The sequence below is a fragment of the Convolutriloba macropyga genome, chromosome 1, assembly GCF_964194025.1.
Source record: "Convolutriloba macropyga chromosome 1, txConMacr16.3, whole genome shotgun sequence".
Classification (NCBI taxonomy): domain Eukaryota; kingdom Metazoa; phylum Xenacoelomorpha; order Acoela; family Convolutidae; genus Convolutriloba; species Convolutriloba macropyga.
The window spans coordinates 49,565,004-49,586,685 of NC_134468.1; the positions used below are offsets into that span (position 1 = coordinate 49,565,004).

At 36.4% G+C, this 21,682-nt stretch overlaps 1 protein-coding gene across 1 annotated transcript in view; it reads right to left on the reverse strand.

Annotated features, from left to right (window-relative positions):
• Window positions 1-21,682, reverse strand: part of LOC142339970 (vigilin-like) — a 121,257-nt gene that overhangs the window by 80,213 nt on the left and 19,362 nt on the right. Inside the window, exons 4-8 of the mRNA XM_075390349.1 lie at window positions 14,117-14,394; window positions 10,913-11,132; window positions 10,374-10,577; window positions 3,917-4,077; window positions 3,507-3,699 (exon numbers count right to left, since the gene is read on the reverse strand). Coding sequence (XP_075246464.1) covers window positions 3,507-3,699; window positions 3,917-4,077; window positions 10,374-10,577; window positions 10,913-11,132; window positions 14,117-14,394 — 1,056 coding nt within the window. The remainder of the gene's footprint in view (window positions 1-3,506; window positions 3,700-3,916; window positions 4,078-10,373; window positions 10,578-10,912; window positions 11,133-14,116; window positions 14,395-21,682) is intronic.

The window sequence follows — 21,682 nt, forward strand, 5'->3', positions numbered from 1 at the left end:
TTTCTTTTGTATTAGCTCTTCTGACCTTGACCGTATCCATTATATTGAGTAATTCAATTAGTGGGAGAATTTAAAATACGTTCAGTTGAAAAAAACTACTGAGTTAAGTCAGGCGTCAAACGTGAAAGTCCTGACCTATTTAAAATTAAAACCATGATCGACAAGCAAAACTAATTAAAAAACAATGCAAAAGGTAAAGCGAAAAAAATGGTACTGCCTAAATAATAGCCATTGAGAGGATTGAGAGGCTGAAGCCTGACTATTGATCTAAAATTAATACAAACTAGAGTAACAAATGAAGTCACGCACATTTCAAGTGCTGAGCCATCAAAACTATTCGAACTTTGGACTTCCTGGTGCGTGATGGGAAGCGGACAACAAAAAATACAGAATAAAAATAGTCTCGCTATCACTTCACGGCTATTTAAAACAACAGGAAATCAAACAAAATCTGAAGTTCCATCAGAAGTTTTCAGAAAAACCTGTCAAAGGCATCCTAAACATAAGTTGCACATTGTTACTTTCAAGATTCAAATTTACGCATTAGTCCATAGAACAAGAAGCTTCGTTTATTAAGAGCATTACCAAAAAGTAACGTAAGAAAATGAACATTTTTTTTGACAATGAGTACTGGAAAAGTTATAAAAGCTAAGAATTGCTGGTTTCTACTTTCAAGTACTTATTACCAAAAAGAACAGTTTGTAAAAAAGGGAGGTTGTAAAACTCTAACAACCGCCCTTCACAAAATGAATTTATGTCTACTGAACAGTTTTGATGAATCATGTATTTGAGACTAGTGAGCAGTAAGGCTCTAAGATATCACCTCCAGTCTTTACCAGTTTCTCCAGTTTTTGAGGAGGATAGTCAAAACAATCCGACTATAAAACGATTAGACGCAAAAAAGACCAGACGAAAAATCGATCGCATAAAAAAATACCAGTAGGACTAAAACAATTACTACAAACTTTGTTTGAGAGCAGATAAAAAATACAGCAACTCGACACAAATCACATTCTTTGAACTGTAAAAACAAAACAAGCGCGCCTATTAAACAATCTGCAATCAAAAAATAGCCGGCAGACTGCCGGAACAGCTGCGAAATAGACTTGCGTGCCGTAAAATACAGATAGAAACAGATGCAGAGAAGAGAAGGAAAAAAGTTATCGCGGCCAACTTTTATTCAAAGTGGGTGTACATTTGAGAACAATTATGAGTGCAAAAACTTTCGACGACGGAGAGGTTTGAGCCCCCAACCCCAGTTGCAAGAGCCGCATGCATTAACCACTAAGCTACAAGTTCCGTCTCAGCTCTTATATTACAACCAACTTTGTTTTAGCAACAGACAAATTCCTAATGCGAGCAATTTAGGTCACGCAAACAAGCATGAAATCAAGCGTGAAAAAGCGACTGCAAACGTGAAGAGACAGAATGTTTTAGAACGCAATATAAAAACGAAAAAGCGCGTCACACTACAAAACAAAAAAGACAAGAGCACCGCAATATAGCTCCTCTCAGCTTAGTAGTTCCAACAAGCGTTCACCAAAGCGACTCGAAATGAGGACATCACTGTTTGCTCGTGCCTGAAAACGATTTACTTGATTGGCCTAATCGCTATGGAAAAAGGGAAAAAAGTGCCATACAATACCGTTGTGGGTACAGTAACCATTAAACATAACCGAAAAACGTCGGACAAATTGCTTTCGAACCACAGACGGGTCAATTTAATTCAGGGGCTGTAGCCTAGACAAATTCTATTCAGGGGCTGTAGCCTAGACAAATTCTTTCTTATGGGCGCCGAAATATCTGACCAGGGAGGGATTCGACCTCCGGTGTTCTCGTCAGCAGCAATCACCATTCTGCTATCAGGCCATGTTGGCTTCATATACCACAATCGCTTTTGTTTTGGCAACAAACTTTACTTCGGAGTACAAGCAATTGAGATCAATCAAAAATTAGGAAGACATGCATTAAAAAGTCACTTGAAAGTCAAAAAGTGTTCTAGAACAAACGCGCAGAAACGGACAAGCGAAAAATTGGTATTAAAAAAGACATGCGTTTAAACTTTGTTCGAGAGCAATTAATAAGGATTGCTTTATCTTCTAATGCAATCGTGATGATTATTACAATCCAAAGGATTTGGATTGTATTGGCGTGCTTTTTTTAAGATCTGTTCACGCTTTTTTCGGCTTTTTCACGTCAGTGAGAAGTCAAATTAGAGTGGTGATTTTAGTCACGCTTGAACACTAAAAGGAGCGAAAATTAGAATACGTTTAAGGCGTAATTTTTCAAAACTACCTTTAAAGTGGAGTCAGAAATTGATGTTTGAACAAATTTTCGGTTTCTGAGAGGGAGTTTTTTTTCACGTGCGTCAATTTGACTTCTGTTTTCAGAGTTTCTTTTCCTTGAGTGCTTTTAGTATGATACATATGTGTTCTAATTGCGCCTAGTTGAAAATGCTAGAATTCATCAGGGGCAAATGAAACTTTATGACCTGAACACTTTTTTTAAAAAAAAAACATTAAAGAATATTTGATTTTGCCCAAATTTGCAAAAATTATTTGTTGTCTTATCTTTTGTATCATCAATGACAGGTCTCACCGGTTGATGATGAGGCACAAAAGAACCTAATTAATGGTCCGATTTAATAGCTTATTAGTTTTCATGCCTTTGACACTACTTTTTCTCAAAAATTATGAGTTAACTTTTGAGTTCTGTTGTACTTTTCTATTTTTTGTTGTATTATCGTTTATTCGCATTAATGACAGGCCTCATAGGTTGCTAATATTTTAGAGGTTATCTTAGTCGATTAATTTGTTTCTAATCAAAGCTGCTGCCTTCTATGAATTGGACATCAATTGTTTTCAAGAAAAATTTTAGAATTTTCGAGTTTTTGCTGTTAACTTTATTATCTTATATGTTTGTCTAATTATTGACCGTTTCCATTGGTTTCTGAAAAAAACTTTTCTTCTTGCTTAAAATCGTTTCAATTCATAGCTATTGCTTTCTTTGACTTATACGCTGCCCGTTTTTAAAAAACTATTAGTGAATTTATGAGTTTTGCGAGTATTTATTGAACTTATTGCTGTCTTATCACTTAACCTCATTTTTGACAGATTTCATCGGTTGATAATAAATAACAAGGGAATTTAATTAGTGGCATGAGTTCTTAGAAGTCGTTTTTTGATTTTGACCGTGTCTTTAAAAAATAGACCAGATTTTTTTAGTCTTGCTTGTTTTTGTTCTTGTGGTAAAATTGCTTAATCTCAATGGTGTCAAACTAGTTGTTCTCATTGGATATCTAACACGGCTTATTGTTTGTCAGGAAAAAGCTATATCAATTCTGTGGATTGTAATTCAGGACTTGTCCTGCTATGTTTATATTATTATTCACAAATGAAAAATATTTATGAAATAACTGCGCCGACAGCAAAATATATGGCGACGATGTTACCTTAGGTATAAAGTTTAAAGATGTTGTCAATTTTTTAGCTTTATTCTTTACTAACAAGTTCCTTGGCACTTTTCTTGAGCTGCTGGACACATTTCTCCACTTGGTCCTTGGGACCCCTGACATTCACGAATTCACTCCTCCCCACAACAGAGTTGCTGCCTCCCTTGTTCTCCGGGAAGTTGATCAAAACCTCAGGATACGCATCTCTCAGCTTGCGGATGTTTTCGCCATTTTGACCAATCAATAGTCTAAACAACAGCTATTGCTTGTAGGGTAAAATAGATGTCGAAGATGAAAATTCCATTGCTCCCAAGAGCGCTTTCGAAAATAACGCTTCTGGGGTCACTTACGTGTGAATATTAGTCATCAAATACGAAAAGCTTACTCATATCATTATTTTACATTGCGATCGATCAAATGTTGTCCAATTGGACAGACTATAAAAGTTGAGAGTGTGGTTGTGACCTGTGCAGTCTGTGTTCTATCTTGACATCCTCTGATCTCTCGTTTTCCACTCGGTGGATGAGCTGTTTCAGCTCAGCAAGCACAGAGATCATCTCCATCTTGTTGCCTTCCACTCGGATTACATTGCTGTCCTGCATCTCGTTCGGGACCTTAATCTGCACCTAAAACAAAAAAAAATACGACTTACTATACCACGATTATATGCATGATCGCTAGAAATGAGCTTTCAGAAGTTCGAACATCACGATCGCTTACAACTCTGAGGGGCAGCTTAGATCAGAAAGTCTGAAAAGATCGTTAAGTCAGTCAAACATCCCCGGCAGGCTGACGGAAAATAGTCGCCATTGATTACCATAACCCGTGATTGGGAATCAAAGAAAAGAAAAATTGATTTTTATACAAAAACATTTGAAGTCCGAACTACTTTGAAGCCATTCCGTTGGACATACTCCTGTTTCTTAATGAGGGGATGCATGGGCTAGTATCAGTAACAATAAGAATTAGAGATGCAAACTAGAACTTATAAGAGAAACGTTTAAGTAGCGGGCAAATTGGGTTTTATTGGCTTATCCCATTTCTATTCTTGATTTTAGTTTTTTTACTCCGTTCATCTTAGATTGCTTTTGAGCAACTTCTGTTAAATAGCCCTTTGAGCAGAATGAGCAAAGAACAAAACTAGCCTAGAAAGGTCAAAAAGATTTCACGCAAATCAAAAATAATCGCTCTGAGCATAAATTGAAAACAACTACGCCGCATTAGAAAACAAGTAAGATATTTTATCATTGAGACTAAGCGACAAGACCACACGAAAAACAACAAACGGGCAGAACTAAAGCTTCCAAACTTTTTTTGAAAAAAGTGTCAAGTCATTAAAACCAATGGTATGAATTCTCAAGTGACTAATTAAATTCATTTATGTCTCAGAAGAAACCATTTCATTAATAAGCGACACAAATAATACAGACAAAACGCGAAACGCAAAAAGTCAAGGGCGTAAAAGTCACTCGAAAAGTCAAAATTGTCAAGCGAAAATTTTGCATAAAAAAGACACGTTTACAATAATTGCTATGAACTTCGTTCGAGAGCAATTAAACAGCTATGAACTAAAACAATTAATTGCATAATCGCCGAGATGAGGGCGGCTATCAAACAACGAGATTGAGTCAGACTAACGGAATTAGATTAATTGCCAAACATATCTTGCTGGAGAATGTTTCAAAACTTTTTGCTGCCCACAGATTGATCGATCGCATCTCAGTCAAACACCTTGCTTCTAGGATTCCGATTCCACTTACTAGCAGAGAAGATTTTGACCGACCATTATATTTCACCCTTTTTAAAAATTCAGGATAACTGCTCCAAATCAGAAAATTTTAAAGCGAAACGACTATTTATATAAAGCAGTAGTCCTAAACCTTCTAGGGCAATAAGATAAAAACAAAGGTTTTCTGAGCTTATTGGAGGACAATCGCCCAATGATTCTGAGTCATTTCTGATAAATGAAAGCCAATAACCCTTAAAAATTAAACTAAAGAATTAACTAAAGGAAAGATACCTTTTCGTTAAAACTTTATAAAATCCTTCGCAATGATGATCGCTAATCGTAAAATCAAACTTTTATCGTTCCAGCTGTCAAAAATTCTTCTTTGAGCTTGTTCGTTTGAGAACAAATGAAAGAGTACATCTGGAAAAATTGTAGATAATCTTTAATAATATTTTTAATCGCAGAAATAAAGCCTATAATGAGAAAAGATATTAAAATGGCGAGGCTTAAAACTAGCAACAAATTACAACAGAAAATGCTATTTTGCAGAGGACCTTTCGGCGCTTTGGCAAATTAGAAGACGTTATAAGGCCAAAGAAGGGCTAAAAGTAACTGCAGAACAGTATCACGTTGATTCCTTTTAATGAGTGCAAATTTTGCCAAGATCTGTGACAAGCGTTTTGAAGTCGAATTCCATACTAACGAAGTAAAACTTGACTGCGACTGAATCAATCTCATACATTTGGAAACAAATGGCTTCAAATTCAGCCATACTAAAGTCATTAATTTTAGCCACATTTATTCTCTAGGACATTCCAATGCTTGTTTAAATTGTTTTGAGCATACAAATCGACTCGGCTTCCAGAGTTGAGTATTATAAGCAAAAAAGAAGTGCTGGAAAAGAAAAGAAGGGTATTAACATATAGACCAAACATGAATACTGCAATGCACCCTGGCCTAACAATTGTTATCACTAATTAAGGTTCAACACTATGTCAAATTCCAGAGTTTGAGGTTTCATGAAATATTTCCAACATAAACGGCAGATTGACGAAATAGCTGCGAAACAGAGTTACTTGACGTGGAATGTAGATAGCACGTGCTGTTCCAGTCAAGTGAAAATGTCGACGCAGTCCATAAAAACTACCAAAAAGCTCTATTTCAAAACATAGCCACCGTAAAAGAGCTGAGATAGCTTCGTAGACCTATAGCCTCAAAACACCTTCAAGTAAAAACAAACAGACTAACGTCGGATGAATTGCTCCCGAACGACAGGCGGGGCAAATTAATTTAGAGGGGGTGTAGCTTAGAAATATTTAGTGGGTGCAAATAACCGACCCCGCAGGGGTTTCAAACCCCTGACCTCACGTTTGGCAGCTACATATTTACCACACTGATACAACTGCTTTGATTTCCTTACGCTCACAATCGTTTTTAGAAACGAACTTTATTTCAAAACGAGAGCAACTTAGATTAGATATATCAAAAATGAGGAACTAAAGTGGAAAAGTCACTCAGAAGTCAAAGAATGTTCAAGCAAAGAATGTTAGTAGAAGTTGGAAGTAAAGAATTCGTAAGAAAAACGAGAGATGACATCACACAATTGTGCTGAAATTGTACAAACGAATGAATAAAAAAGCAAATCTGAAGTGTGTGACATAAAAGGTCGTAACAAAAAGTTGACGAAGCAAAAAAACAAAAAGGTCACAAACAGCTCGTCTTAGCTATCGCAGTCATTAAAACGAAATGTTTGCCAAAAATTTAAACCATTTATTTCATTTCACTCTTGCATCTTAATTTAATCAATGTTTGTTAAGCAGTTCTCCTTTATTCAGGTTGGATAGATTTAGAGTAAATTGAAATCACCGCAAAAGTCATTTAGAGAGTTGTCAGTCATTTAAAATTGGTAAATTAATCACGCATTTCATGTAAAGATTTACCGATAATGAGTATAACGAATCAATTTAAGCTGCTGAAAAGAGGCATGAATGTATGAATGAAACTGCTCTTGAGCTTTGCCGCCGCGAAAAATGTTACACAAAGCTTCAGATAATACAAAGAAAAGTAGAGCAACATAGCCACGCACAGCTTAGATTCAGCTTTATTGTGTGAATGTGAAAAGAATCAAACGCAGTGGGATGTAAAAAACATAGGAAAAATCCTCACAAATAATTAACAAAAAAATCATTGACTAAACAAAAAACTAGACTAGACCTAGAAAAGGCTAGGAAAAGGCTCGGAAAAAATTCAGAAAAATCCTATCATAAATATCAAACAATATAGCCGGCAAATGGCCAAAAAAAATAGCCGCGCTTGGGACTGAAAAAGAAATAAAGAAGAGATAGAAATCGACCAAACTTTTTTCGGTTTTTTTTCCAGTGTCCAAAAGAGTTCTGATTTGGCGTGAAATTTCAGTTAGAATCAGATCCTAAACTGCAAGATATTAAGCTTAATACTGATGTCAGCTAGCAATCACTCTAATGAACTTTGATAACCGAATGCAATAGGACTTCGGGCTTTATCGGTTGATCCCGTTTCCTTTGATTTCGCTCTTTTGACTCTGACCGTATCCACTACATTGCGTAATTAAGAGCGAAAGAATTTAAAATCAATTTAGTTGAAAGGTGAGGCAAATCAGAAGTCCAGCGTGGAAATCGTGACTTGTGTAAAACGAACAACATGATCAAAAGGTAAAGCGAATTTAAAACAAGGAGAGCGCCTAATAGCCGTTAAGCTGACGGCGACCATTAAACAGTAAAGATCAAAATCAAATTGAACAAAAACCTCAAACAAGAAAGCTAATTTCGGTTCAAACAACATTTTCTCATTCAACTTTTTACATAGCAAAACCAGGCCATTTTCACTCCACTTCCACGACTTCAATTTGACTTAACGTGCAAACAGATCTTCAAAAAGACACTGCGCCTATACAATTCAAAATCTGTTAATTGTAAAAACATAGCCTGTAGATTGCTGGAATAGCTACGAAATAGAATTGCGTGCCATATAATATAGTTACAGATACAAATATAGGTTGAAAAAGTTATTAGCGCCTCTCAAAAAGCTATGTAAAAACATTTAACAATAAAATGCTAACGCTTGTTAAAATTCGTTCCGCAGATTTTATATTAAGGGACTTTATTACAGATTCTTTAACCTTAAACTAATTCAAATTCGTAATATTATTCTATTATTGAGTGCAAAGTCATTTTATTGAGTAAGTTACGTATGATCAAAATCTAATCACGCAAATGACTAAAAACTGTGTCTAAAGAGAGTGAGAGATGACGTCACGCGCGTAAACACCGTAAAGGAGAGGAAGAAGTCAATCCGAAAATTTGACTTTCTTAGCTTTACTGTGTGAACAAATGCAAAAACGAAAACCTGCCAGATAATAGCCCCAATAGCTTCGTAGATCTGCAGTCTCAAAAAAGTAAAAAAAAAAGACAGACGAAAAAAGAAATTTATTCTTTTCATTAAGAGCTGCGATGTTATAGTATGATTAAGAATCTGTATAAGTTATTGCTGCTTCTAATAGCTGCTCTTAAATAGACTTCATTTAGATCGACACACGTTCACTTGACCTTATCTCTTTCAATTAAAGTAAACAAAAGTCAATTTCAAAGTGAGGAAGTCATTTTTGAGATTGAGGTAAGTCAAATGTGAACAAACATAGCTGGCAGATTGCCAGAAAATAGCCGCAATAGATTCGTAGATCGGCAGTCTAAAAAAACAGTAAAAAAGACAGACCAAAAAAATTCTTCGTCTTTTCATTGAAGGCTGATCCGTTATATTTTGATTTAAAATCTGTACAAGTTGTTCCTGCCTCTATTAGCTGATCTCAAATAACCTTCATTTAGAGTGACACACACCCATTTGACCTTATCTCTTTGAATTAAAGTATATAAAAGTCAATTTCAAATTGAGGAAGTCATTTTTGAGAGTGAGGTAAGTCAAGTGTGACCAAAAATTTAATCACGCAAATGAACAAAAAAACTCGCTCCACTAAGAGCGAAAAATGACGTCACACATGCAATTCAGTTGAAATTGCATGAACGAATGAACAAAAAGTGGCTGTGACGTCATATGGTCGTAACAAAAAACATGACGACGAAATAAAAAAACATAGCAGGACAAGTCCTGACGTACAATTCAAGGAATTTTCATTGACTAAACAGACAAAATGGACCTACAATGGACTATGAGCGAATTGAGAAAACCATTTTTAAAAAAATCTGATAAAAAAAACAGAAAATCAATGTCAAAATGCCGCATGTGATTAAAAACCACTAGCGGGAAATGAAAATTTAATTCAAACGGAAAACTAGGCCTAGAATAAGCTTTGAATGGATTGGGAAAACCATTTAGAAAAAAAAATCCGAACCAAAAAATCGAAAAACAGTTAAAATCAGAGTGAAATTGCCGCACGTGAACAAAAAACCACTACCGAGAAACCGAATTTTTGTTCAAACACCGTTTTCGCACTCTACTTCAAAATTAGAGCGAAAAAAATTCACGCCGCAAAACCACTCGCTTTTTCGCTCCATTTCCTGTTGCGGCGTGACCAAAATCACTACCCCAACTTGACTTCAAAAATCATGAAAATGTGTGAACAGATCTTAAAAAAAAAGACAGCGCCCCAATACAATTCAAATTCTTTGAATTGTAAAAAACCAAGAGAAGGCCAATAATAGCCCCAGCTATCGCTGTGCGGCTATTAAAAACATAATCACACGAATGAACATAAAACTCGCTCCGTTAAGAGCGAAAAATGACGTCACGCAACCACTTCAGTTGAAATTGCATGAACGAATGAACAAAAAGCAGATTTGAAGGGATTGTGACGTCATATGGTCGTAACAAAAACTTGACAAAAAAAACCAAGAGAAGGCCAATAATAGCTTCAGCCATCGCTTCGTGGCTATTAAAAAGAGCGTCAGACGACGGAACAAACACGAACACCGCAATATAGCGCCAATCCACTTACAGCTTTGCAGCTATAACTTCGTTCGAGAGCAATTAATCACTCTGAACAATTTATCTATAACACGAAAACAGCTTTTTTAGTGCGAAGCAATACATAATTATAAGATTCCCGTTTCAAATTTTTAAATTGTGAGGGGAACCCTTCCAAACAACGTCCATGAAGTAAAGCAGTGCATAGGGGTAAGAGAAGAATGCTTATGTGCATACTTGTTTCCCCTGGCACAGCTGTCGGATGTTCGTTCCATTCTTGCCAATGACGTGCTTATGAAATCGGCTGTCCACAGTCAGCTCCTCATACGCTTTGTCGTTCAGGAGGAAATCGACCTCACTCTTCAGTCTGTGACATATCAACTCCATCACCTCTCGCTGTCCATCTACTATGATGCTATCATTCGTGAACTCAACGTGCACCTACACAGTTCATATAATCAAAGTGATCCCATTATTCAAAGCACAACAATTTTCAGCTCAGTGCGTTACACTATCACAGTTACTCTTAACGTGGAAACATATTAAAACCTTAACTTATTACAATCCAATCTTCACCTGAAGGTTTCAAAACTCTTCGGAATCAGATAGCTTTTTTTTGTAACTTTATCATCAAAATTGAACGTGTTTCCAAATAGAGAATAACGAGGCCTTTAAAGTATTGCATATACGATTTGCTATTGCACTTTCTTGGCACAAAACTGTTTCCCAAAAATCTTTTCTCCAGTAAAAGCAAGTGAGCTGTTGTATGTGCAAACCTTGGAGATGTTTTCTCCGAGCATCTCTTGTAGTTTGGAGCCATCCTTGCCGATGAGGTATCTGTGTAGCCAGTTGGGACAGTGGATCTTCTCCAGCTTGTAGGACTCGGCCCTGTCGTACACATCTGAGACTGCCGCTCCTAAGTTCTGGTGCTGTCCCCTGAGAGTGATGTTGCAGCTAGAACTGTCCAGCTGTGGCACTTCCACTGACACGTTGTACCTGCAGTTCACATTCCAATTTTACAATCTTAATAATGTCACAGACAACAATGCCATGCTCTATGGAACTGGAAAATTCCCCAAGACAGCAAAAAATACCCGGCAGATTGCCGGAAAATAGCCGCCGTTGATTCCAATAAGCATGATTGGGATTGAAAGAATAGAAGATATTGAAAAAAAAAAAGATTTTTGTACAAAAACATTTTTTTAAGTCCGATTTATTTTGATGGCATTTCGTAGTTGAACATACTTCTGTTTCTTAGAGAGAGGCCACAGGGGCTACTATCAATACCAATAAGCATAAGAGATGGTAAATAAGACTTATAGGAACGACGTTCAAATAGCGGGCATCTAAAATTGGGCTTTATGGGTTTATCCCGTTTCTATTTCTGACTTCAATTTTTTATACTGACTCTGTTCATTTTGATTTGCTTTGCTGAGCAACTGATGTTCAAATTCACTACCATCAGAATGAGAGAAGACAGAAACTGGCCTAGAAAAGTCAAAAAGATTTCACGCAAAATATCGAAAAAGCGGCAAAATCGTAAAGCGAAAAAAAGTTCGACGAAGTAAAAAAAACATAGCAGGACAAGTCCTGACGTACAATTCACAGAATTTTCATTGACTAAACAGAAAAACTAGACCTAGAATGGACTATGAGTGAATTGAGAAAACCATTTTAAAAAAATCAGATCAAAAAATAAAAAAAAACAAAAAATCAATGTCAAAATGCCGCATGTGAACAAAAAAACCATTAGCAAGAAATGAAAATTCAATTCAAACAAAAAACTAGACCTAGAATGAGCTGTGAATGGATTGGGAAAACCATTTAGAAAAAAATCCGATCCAAAAAATCGAAAAAACAGTAAAGTAAAAATCAGAGTGAAATTGCCGCATGTGAACAAAAAACCACTACCGAGAAACTGAATTTTTGTTCAAACACCGTTTTCGCACTCTACTTCAAAATTAGAGCGAAAAAAAATCACGCCGCAAAACCACTCGCTTTTTCGCTCCATTTCCTGTTTCGGCGTGACCAAAATCACTACTCCAATTTGACTCCAAAAATCATGAAAATGTGTGAACAGATCTTAAAAAAAAGCGCCCCAATACAAATCAAATTATTTGAATTGTAAATAATAACAGCGCTATAATAGCCGGCTGAGAAGATGAGGGCGGCTATTAAAAATAGTTACTACTTTTCTTAATCTTAACCAATGCTTGTATAACGATTAATTAATGCTCTTGATATAAATATTTGTAATGTATATTCAGACAGCTTTTTTAAATTGATATTTTAAAATTTATACAGCATTCATCTGAATATGAAATAAATCTTACGGTGTCATTGCTCAACCTTAATTAGACTGACACAGGCGAATAATTGCATATTCAATCTAAGTAGAATTATCATTTTCATGATGGCTAAGATAAACATGAACCTAATAATGTCGGATGCATTGCTTGCGAACGACAGGCGGCTGCAATTTAATTTTAGACGGCGTGTAGTTTAGAAATGTTTTACAGGAGCGGAAAAAAACGATCCCACAGGGGTTCGAACCACTAACCTCCAGGTTGGCAGTCTAGCATCTTCTACAATGGCCATGATTACCTTTCGCTCACAATCGCTATTATCAACGAACTTTATATCAGAATGAGAGCAACTTAGATCACTCTCAAATGAAGAAATAATTGTCTGAAAAAGTCACTCAAGAAGTCAAAAAAATGTTCTGAACAAAAGCGCGAAAACGGTCAAGCAAAAACTTTGCATAGGAAAAGACACGCACATTTACAATTATTGCCTCACACTTCGTTCTAGAGCAATTAATGAAAAGATAAAACATAGCTGGCAGATTGTCAGAAAATAGCCGCAATAGCTTCGTAGATCTGCAGTCTCAAAAAAAAAGACCAAAAGACCAAAAAAGAAATTTATTCTTTTCATTAAGAGCTGAGATGTTATAGTTTGATTAAGAATCTGTATAAGTTAATGCTGCTTCTAATAGCTGCTCTCAAATAACCTTCATTTAGAGTGACACACATTCACTTGACCTTATCTCTTTCAATTAAAGTAAACAAAAGTCAATTTCAAAGTGAGGAAGTCATTTTTGAGATTGAGGTAAGTCACGTGTGAACAAAAACTTAATCACATGAATGAACATAAAACTCGCTCCGCTAAGAGCAAAAAAAGACGTCACGCACGCACTTCAGTTGAAATAGCATGAACGAATGAACACAGTGGTTGTGACGTCATATAGTCGTAACAAAACTCTTGACGAAAAAAAACATAGCAGGACAAGTCCTGATATACAATTCAAAGAATTTTAATCGACTAAACAATAAACTAGACCTAGAACGGACTATGCGTGATTTGGGAAAACCATTTCTAAAAACATCAGATAAAAAAAATTTAAAAAAAAAACAGAAAATCAATGTCAAAATGCCGCATGTGAACAAGAAACCACTAGCGAGAAATGAAAATTTGGTTTAAACAAAAAACTAGGCCCCGAATGAACTATAAAAGCATTGAAAAAACCATTTAGAAAAAAATCTGATCCAAAAAATCGAAAAAACAGTAAAAGTCAAAGTGAAAGTGCCGCAAGTGAACAAAAAACCACTAGCGAGACAGCGAACTTTTGTTCAAACACCTTTTCTCACTTTACTTTAAAATTAGAGCCAAAAAAATGCACGCCGCAAAACCACTCGCTTTTTCGCTCCATTTCCTGTTTTGGCGTGCCCAAATTTATTACTCAAATTTGACTTCAAAAATCATGAAAATGTGAGCAGATCTTTAAAAAAAGACAGCGCCCCAATACAATTCAAATTCTTTGAATTGTAAAAAAAACAAGAGAAGGCAAATAATAGCCCCAGCTATCGCTGTTGGGCTATTAAAAAGTACTTTGAGATAGTATCCTTGAACTTTCTCTGGATATAATGGAACATTTTCAACAGATAATCAAAATGATAATTGAAAAGTATTGCAATAGTGACCTTTCGAGTATCTCCTGGATGCCTCTCCCTCTCTGTCCGATGATGTATTTATGCTTTGCCTTGTCAATCTGCACGTCCAACTTTCCCATGTTCTTGCTCAGATCTTGGATCAATCTGTAGATCTCATTCCTGACCAGTGCAACCCCGTCCCTGTTACCACTCAATACTATCTCGTCACTGTCCACAGACACAGGGGGGATGTTGACCTTGCAGCCCTGGTCCCCCTGCCACTGCTCTATCTGTCGGTTGAAGGGCCCACAGATGAACGGATGATACACCTGACACGCACAAATGTTCCATTAATAAATATAACTGAGAAAAAAGACAGCGAATTGCTATCGAACGCCAGGCCATTCTGTCGTTGGCACTGCACCAAATTCAAATTTATTCAAATTAGGCATAAATAGTCAGGTATCTAAACTTGGTTGAAAATATTTATGATATTCCCCACCGGATGCATTATATTAGTCTTGAAAAATGCTCAATTAGTATGACAAAGATTTTCTGTGTGTCATCAACCAAAACATATGCTAAGCTACCTTTTTTGTTAGGTCAATTTTGGTCGACTGATATTCTTTGAGAAGATATACAAAATCGGCACTATTAAAAAAAACTTGAAAAACTGAATCGATTATTGGAGACTTTTCAATTCTGGAGGAACTATTAAGCTTTAAACTTGAAATTTTCCACCTTCCAGACGCTTTTCACGCTTAGTCGACGCTTATCTGCTTATATAAACCTTTAGAAAACAGATATAAAGTAAAACGGATCTCATGGAATTGCTAATGGTCAAGTGATTATGAAAAAGATTTAAAAAAATCAGGACAGACTGGCTTAAAAAACAGTTCAACATGATCAACAGTTCAACCATTAGTTTTCTTTTTCTCCTGGTAAAAACGTAAAACTGTTCAAGTTACTGTTTAAAAATCAAAGAAAACAATTTTGCTGTTACATGATCTTCCAATTGTTCGCGCAGTTGAGGATGGGCCCGATAGATGTGAAAAAATTAAGGGCCACCATAAGTTAATTAATAAAAGAGAAAAAACAATTCTTTCAAATGTACTTCTCAATTGTTTCTACCTATTTTGTCTGATACTCAAAAAAAAGATTAACAAATTACCAGTTTCTAGAGGGAAATTAAGACTAAGTTTGCTATCACAAAGTTCACTTTCACAAGTCGCTGAAACTTCCCCGATGGCTATTATTGCGCTCGTTCTTTGGATTTTCCTACGTTTGCTGCTCTTTCGATATTTCGCCTAAAATCTTTTCGACGTCGCTAAACGTGTTTCAATCTTCACTCATTCTACTCTTTCAATAAATTAAGAGCAGTTACTTAGGAAAACATGAAAATAAAGTCAATATCGACCAACGAAATAAAAAATGAAACGTGAGAAACCGGTAAAGCCCATTTTAGCTGGCCGTTAATCAAACTTCGTTTTAGTTGATCTTAGCTATAAATCTAAACATAGTTGCAACTCATATTAAACCATTTATCTTCCAAATAGGACGCAAGAATACGCCTGAATAAAAAATTGAAAATCCTATTAAAACATGTACATTGTGAATTTTTCCAGAAAAATATTCCATATTATTATCTTTGTTCAGTTCAGTTTGGTCGCGGTCAAGAAAACGAAACACGGCTACTTTTTGGCAATCTGCCGGCTATATTTCTATTAGGGATCAAGCAGGCGTTCGTCGATTTCAAGTCAATGGAAGTCATTCTTTCATATTGAGGTGAAATGACAAAAAAAGTTCGTAACTGTTGTCAGCTGTTGAGTTCCAAAAAATTAGTTAAGGTAACAATCTGCAAAATTGGGAAACTATTCGTTGCTGCTTCTTGATCCTAAAACAATATTCAGTTCGCACATTTTGAAAATCAACAAGTTTCTTTTCTCCTGATGAAACAAAAACTGTTGGTTCAGAAAACCATCAACCGACTCTACAAACTGATACTGACAGTGCAAAAAGAAAATTATTTGAATTTTTATTTCACGAAAATCGAAATTTATTAATTTCACGAAATTTTCTCTACAAAGTCACGCTGACCAAGAATTGACTTTTCAAGTTTGAACGGGTAAGTTTGATCGATAAGACATCTTTGTGTAAATTTCTCCCAAAACATTCAGAAAAATCTTCAGAAGCTAGCTCACATTCTAGTTTTGCCAGCCGAAATAAAAGTGAATGCTAAGTGTCTTCTGGCTAACAGATATGCACTTTCAGTTCTTTACTATGGACCAAATATTTGGTCCCCAAGTAACATTAGACAACAGCGTTTGGAGAAAGTTCAAAGATGTGTAAAGTGGATCTGTAGAAAATGGAATCTCTCCAATTCAAACTATGTCTTAAATCTGATAAACTAAGTCTTCTACCGATTTGGTAGAAAATTTTCCTCTCAGATCTCCTTCTTTTGAACAAAATACTTGTTGGACAGACTGAGTCCGTTTGATTTCTGGAAGATCATATCACACGACTGCAATACAAGATCCAGTGGTAAAGTTTTTACTTACGCCAGAGAGACGAGAGAGAAGCGGTGAGAGGAAATTTTTTTCCTTTGTGTAGCTAAGTACAAAAATGCACTTTTATTCTACCACATTTCCTGATATACACCTCTGATGAATCCCAACACATTCCAAAGAGAAAGAAAAAAATCTTTGAGGCACAATCAATATCTAAATTCAGATACCACTGCTATCCTACTGGATGGGATTCATTAGAGGACCTAAATCAAAATTGAACCTCCCCTAAGTGGGGCAAAGCCAAGATGGTGGAAACCATGTTTGGTTTAATTTCACCTTTTTATTATTATTCGTGTCTTTAAATTCTCGTAACATTTGGTACTCAAAATTTATTAATCCAGGCGTTTCTGATATTGTTTTTGCTTAAGGATGCCGAAAATAACCAACTGGCGTCAAGATAATTTCTCTATCGACTAGTGGGAGCTCAAATCCATTGCAGCGTGCTTCAGTCGGAGTTGGTTGGGGGGGGGGGGAGTAAAACCGCCAAGGGGGCTTAAAGTGACGTCATTAGGTTATGATATACCACTATAGCCATAGTTTATGATATAACACTATAGCCACTAATAAAGTTAAAAGTGAAAAAATGACATCAATTTTGACGCACTTTTCTTTTGACTTTTAGTAGTAAACTGCCGCAACTTGAGTTCAGGTGCTTAAAATTGCGAATGAAAGCGAAATTATGATCGCACAAAACGAAAAAACTCAAGGGCAATAAAGTCACTCGAAAAATCAAATCGGTCAAGCGAAAATTTTGCATCAAAAAGACCAACATGCTTAGGATAATTGCGTCAAACTTCGTTCGAGAGCAATTAAATAATTTGTTTCAATGGTTCCCGTTAACTTAGAATGCATTGTTCCTTGTTGAGCTTATTGACCAATGGAGTGATTACAACCAAAAGAAGGATAAAAAACAAACTCTGGTGCACTTTCATTGAACTTTCAGTAGAAAACAAAACTGCAGCTAATTCAGTTCAACTGACTATAGTTGTATTTGAGAGAGAAATATGGAAAGCACAAAACTTGAAAAATCAAGCGTGAAAGTCAATCGAAGTTAATAGCTCAATCAAGCAGAACATTATAAAACAAATCCGTCAAAATCTGCCAAAAGAAAATCTAACGTCTACAATAACTGCTTCAAACTTCCTTCGAGAGCATCTATCAGCCACATTATTTATACCAATTTTTCCAATAAGTTTAATTCTTTTAGTCTTATGGCGCGCTAAGAAAATCATTTGTTAGGAACTTCACTTTCATCAAAAAATGGACATTTCCGTCCATAAACCTGATTTGCTCGTATAAAATTGGAAAATTGCAACTCTCTATTTTTGTTAGTTTGTTTGGAAGTTTGTTAAGGGAAGATCATTAATATAACAGTATAGTTATGATTTTGGATCAAGTAAGTTGATGTAATAAATAAGATCAATTTTTCTGCTCAGCTATGACCCAGTAAAGATGGTTATTGAATGTTAATGTATCAATTCCATCAGAACAAAAATGTTGTTTGAATGGATTCTATAAATGAACTTTGTTCTTTCATCTGAATGAACAGTCTTCTTTTCTGGCACATTGAAACTTCAGCAACAACTAATGAGACTCAATTTTAATTGCATGACTCAGAAAGCCGTCTAGAATTTAGTTGCTTGAGTTTTAGTCATTATCACTTGATCAGAACAAAACAAAACGCATAGAAGAATTATGACGCATGCAACACATGAATTGGGAAGAATAAGAAACATCATCTATTTTGGAGCTTAGCTTTCCAACTAAGTAGGGATGCTAATAATTGTTATGAGAAAGGAATGGCACAAACTGTGTAAAATATGTTGCGTCGTGCGACATACTGCCATTGTGTAAACACCATCTCTTCAGATGGGAATGCAGTAAGCTCTTGCTTAGAGAAGTTAGAAAGTAGAAGCACCAGATGGTTGAACGAACGAAAAACAAACACCAAAAACGAGGGATTTAGACACAGCACAGTTTGCACGTGAAACAAGTTCACATAACACCACAAAAAGGCAACTGCGTTTCGAATTTTAAACAACTTGGAAAAACTCATTTAGGAAAATGAACAATAGGAAAAAAAGAAGCAATCATAGGGAAAAAAGAGAGGTACAATATTGACACAGCGAAAATCGTTGTCGAAAAAAATCAAACATCTACTTGTATACAGACAGATTAACCACTAAGCGAAGTAATTCAGAAGAAGAGATAAATATTTTTCTTATGAACGGTACTTGTCTGGTTCGCTTCATTTTAAAATGCTACGATCTAAGACATAGCCGGCAGATTTCCACAAAAAGGACTATTGAGACCCCTGGTTCAAAAAGTCACAGAGTAATCACAAAAGACGAGCTAGAAAATATTTTAATTCTCATTTTCAATTTTCTTTATTTAATCAGATTTCAAACAATGTATATTACCTGTAAATGAGCCATTCAATATTATAATTTTGTAGGCGACCTCTCAACCTTCCATTATATTTTAAGTTATGCATTGAGATGGAGTGGGGGATCAAACTCCGCCATCCGCAGAATGAATTTATGTTTCCTCAACTGTTTCGGTGAATCACATATTTAGAGAATCGTTCAAGCCTCAGGCTCGAAGAATACTGCTCAGCTTCCAAAAGCACTCAAGGCTTTAATTAATTGTTGTGGTTAACAACCTTTTGACCTTCATATTGCGAGAGCTTCAAAACTTCAATTCAAGATGACTTCTTCAACAAACGCAACAATAAATTACCACGTGATTTGAACTAAGAAATCATAATTTCATCTGATTTTATCAACAACACTTGTTTCCTTTTGAGCTTGAGTTCTTCTTAAGCATAAAGCATTTAAGTCTTTAAAGCGTTTAAAGCAAGTCTAATCAACAAAAATAAGTGTTGCAACGCAACATTTAATGGTCCGCCGAAAAATAGGTTAAGGATAAAATAGTCGAAGCATTAAGCACCCAAAGCATTCACTCTCTCAAAAATTTGTTGATAACCTTAAAAGGGGAAACTTAAAGGGAAATTGAAAAGCGGACCCCCCACTAGATACCATCATTCCCCCACATGTTATTCAAGTTGATTAACTTGTATAACTAGGTTGATTAACCTAACCAAGAGACCCGGTAGAGGATATCTAGTGGGGTAACTGTATACTCAAGATTCTGCATATTTTTTTTGAAAAACTTCAGGGGAAGTCAATCTCTCTCTCTCTCTCTAGTTCTCACCGAGAACTCGGTTTTTGTTAGCTTACTTTGCCCCCTGAAGTACTAAGACTAAGTTCGCGCGTAAAAATGGGCCGCACTTTTGCGGGGGGGATAGATACAACCCTATATTTACAACTTTCACGCTGTTTTAACTTGTTTCCGAGCTTTTAGCCACAAAAGATTTACAACAACAGATAAAGAGAAAGAATACAGCCAAAGAATACAACTAAAGAACAGCATCAAGAACAAAGCAAGGAACAGTAAGACAACAGCATATCAGAAACATGCCAAAAAATCTAGAACTTCTTCGAAAGTCGCGTGGGGCTCACAGAGGAGTTGCAACGAAACTCTACAATGAAGCAGACGGCATAATGAACAACCGTTCACACTTATCAATGAAGACGACCTTATCCGACTGCAGCAGATAGTTGAACTATTGAAGAAGAAGCAAGCCTTCCTATCTGAGCAGAACCAAAAGATTCAGTCTCTTTTTGATGATCCTGACAACTTGGACGATGAAATTCTTGAGACAGAGGAGTATGATGACAAGAAATGCCAAAACATCGACTATGTTCATCGGTTTGTTCAGCGAAAGACAAGACACTCGTCACAAGAGAGCTCGTTTGCAGCCGGAAGCACCACGATTTCGAGGAATATACAGAATATCAATCTACCAAAGCTCGACTTGCCCAGTTTTTCCGGAAATTACTTGGACTGGATCTCTTTTTATGATCGCTTCAAGGGAGCAGTAATAGATAACGATCAGTTGACAAACAGTTTGAGATTACAGTACCTGAAGTCAGCAGTGAAGGGAGAAGCTTCGAAGATGTTAACTTCAATCACAGTCACCGACGACAACTTCGATGTTGCAATGGAAATTTTGCAGAACCGATACGACAACAGGAGATTGATACTTCGAGCCCACATCCATGGAATTGTCTCATATCGACCAGTTTCACACGAAAACAGACGGGAATTACGAAAACTTATCGACACAATGGAGGAGCACAGAGTTTCTCTTCGGAACATGGGACAACCAGTTGAGCATCAGGACCCCTTTTTTGTCTACTTGATTGCAGAAAAACTGCCCACCGAAACACGAAAGTTCTGGGAGCTTTCTTCAAAGGGGAAAGAACTACAGACCTATCAGGAACTAAAGACATTCCTGGAGGAACGTGTTCAAGCGTTGGAGTCAGCAGCACCAAGCAACAGTTCATCAAATACCGAAAAACGATCGTATACGCAACAAAATCAGCCACAGAGACAACTTCACACTCATGTTACGACAACGAATCAGCAATGCGAATGTTGTGAAGAGGAACACAGAATTTTCAAATGTGGTAAGATCAAAGGTTTAGGTGTCAAGGAGCGAGCCCAGCTGATCAAAGTCAAAGGACTTTGTTTCAATTGTCTAAGACCAGGACACCGAGCAGAGAGTTGCGATGGTTCTTCGTGCCGCCAATGTGGACGAAAGCATCACACGTTGTTGCATCCAGAAGATGCGCATCAAGTAAATCAATTGAAAAACTCCGTTTGGAAACAACCGCAAAGCCAACGCAAGAGATCAGGAGAAGGTTTCATCTGGAGCCTCAAGCAGTAATGCAGAACAAATAACTATCGATCAAAAGATAACAGCAGCCCTCACCCATGAAGACAAGACACAGGAAATTTTTCTTCAGACAGCAATTGTTCCTGTTAATGTTCAAGGAGAAATAGCATATCTGCAAGCAATTCTGGACTCTGCATCTCAGAATAATCTTGTAACTGAAGCTGCAGTACAAAGACTTCAGCTAAAGAGAAAGAGGAACAATACTCGTGTTTTTGGACTCGGAGGAAATGAAGTCTCAACTAATCGCGG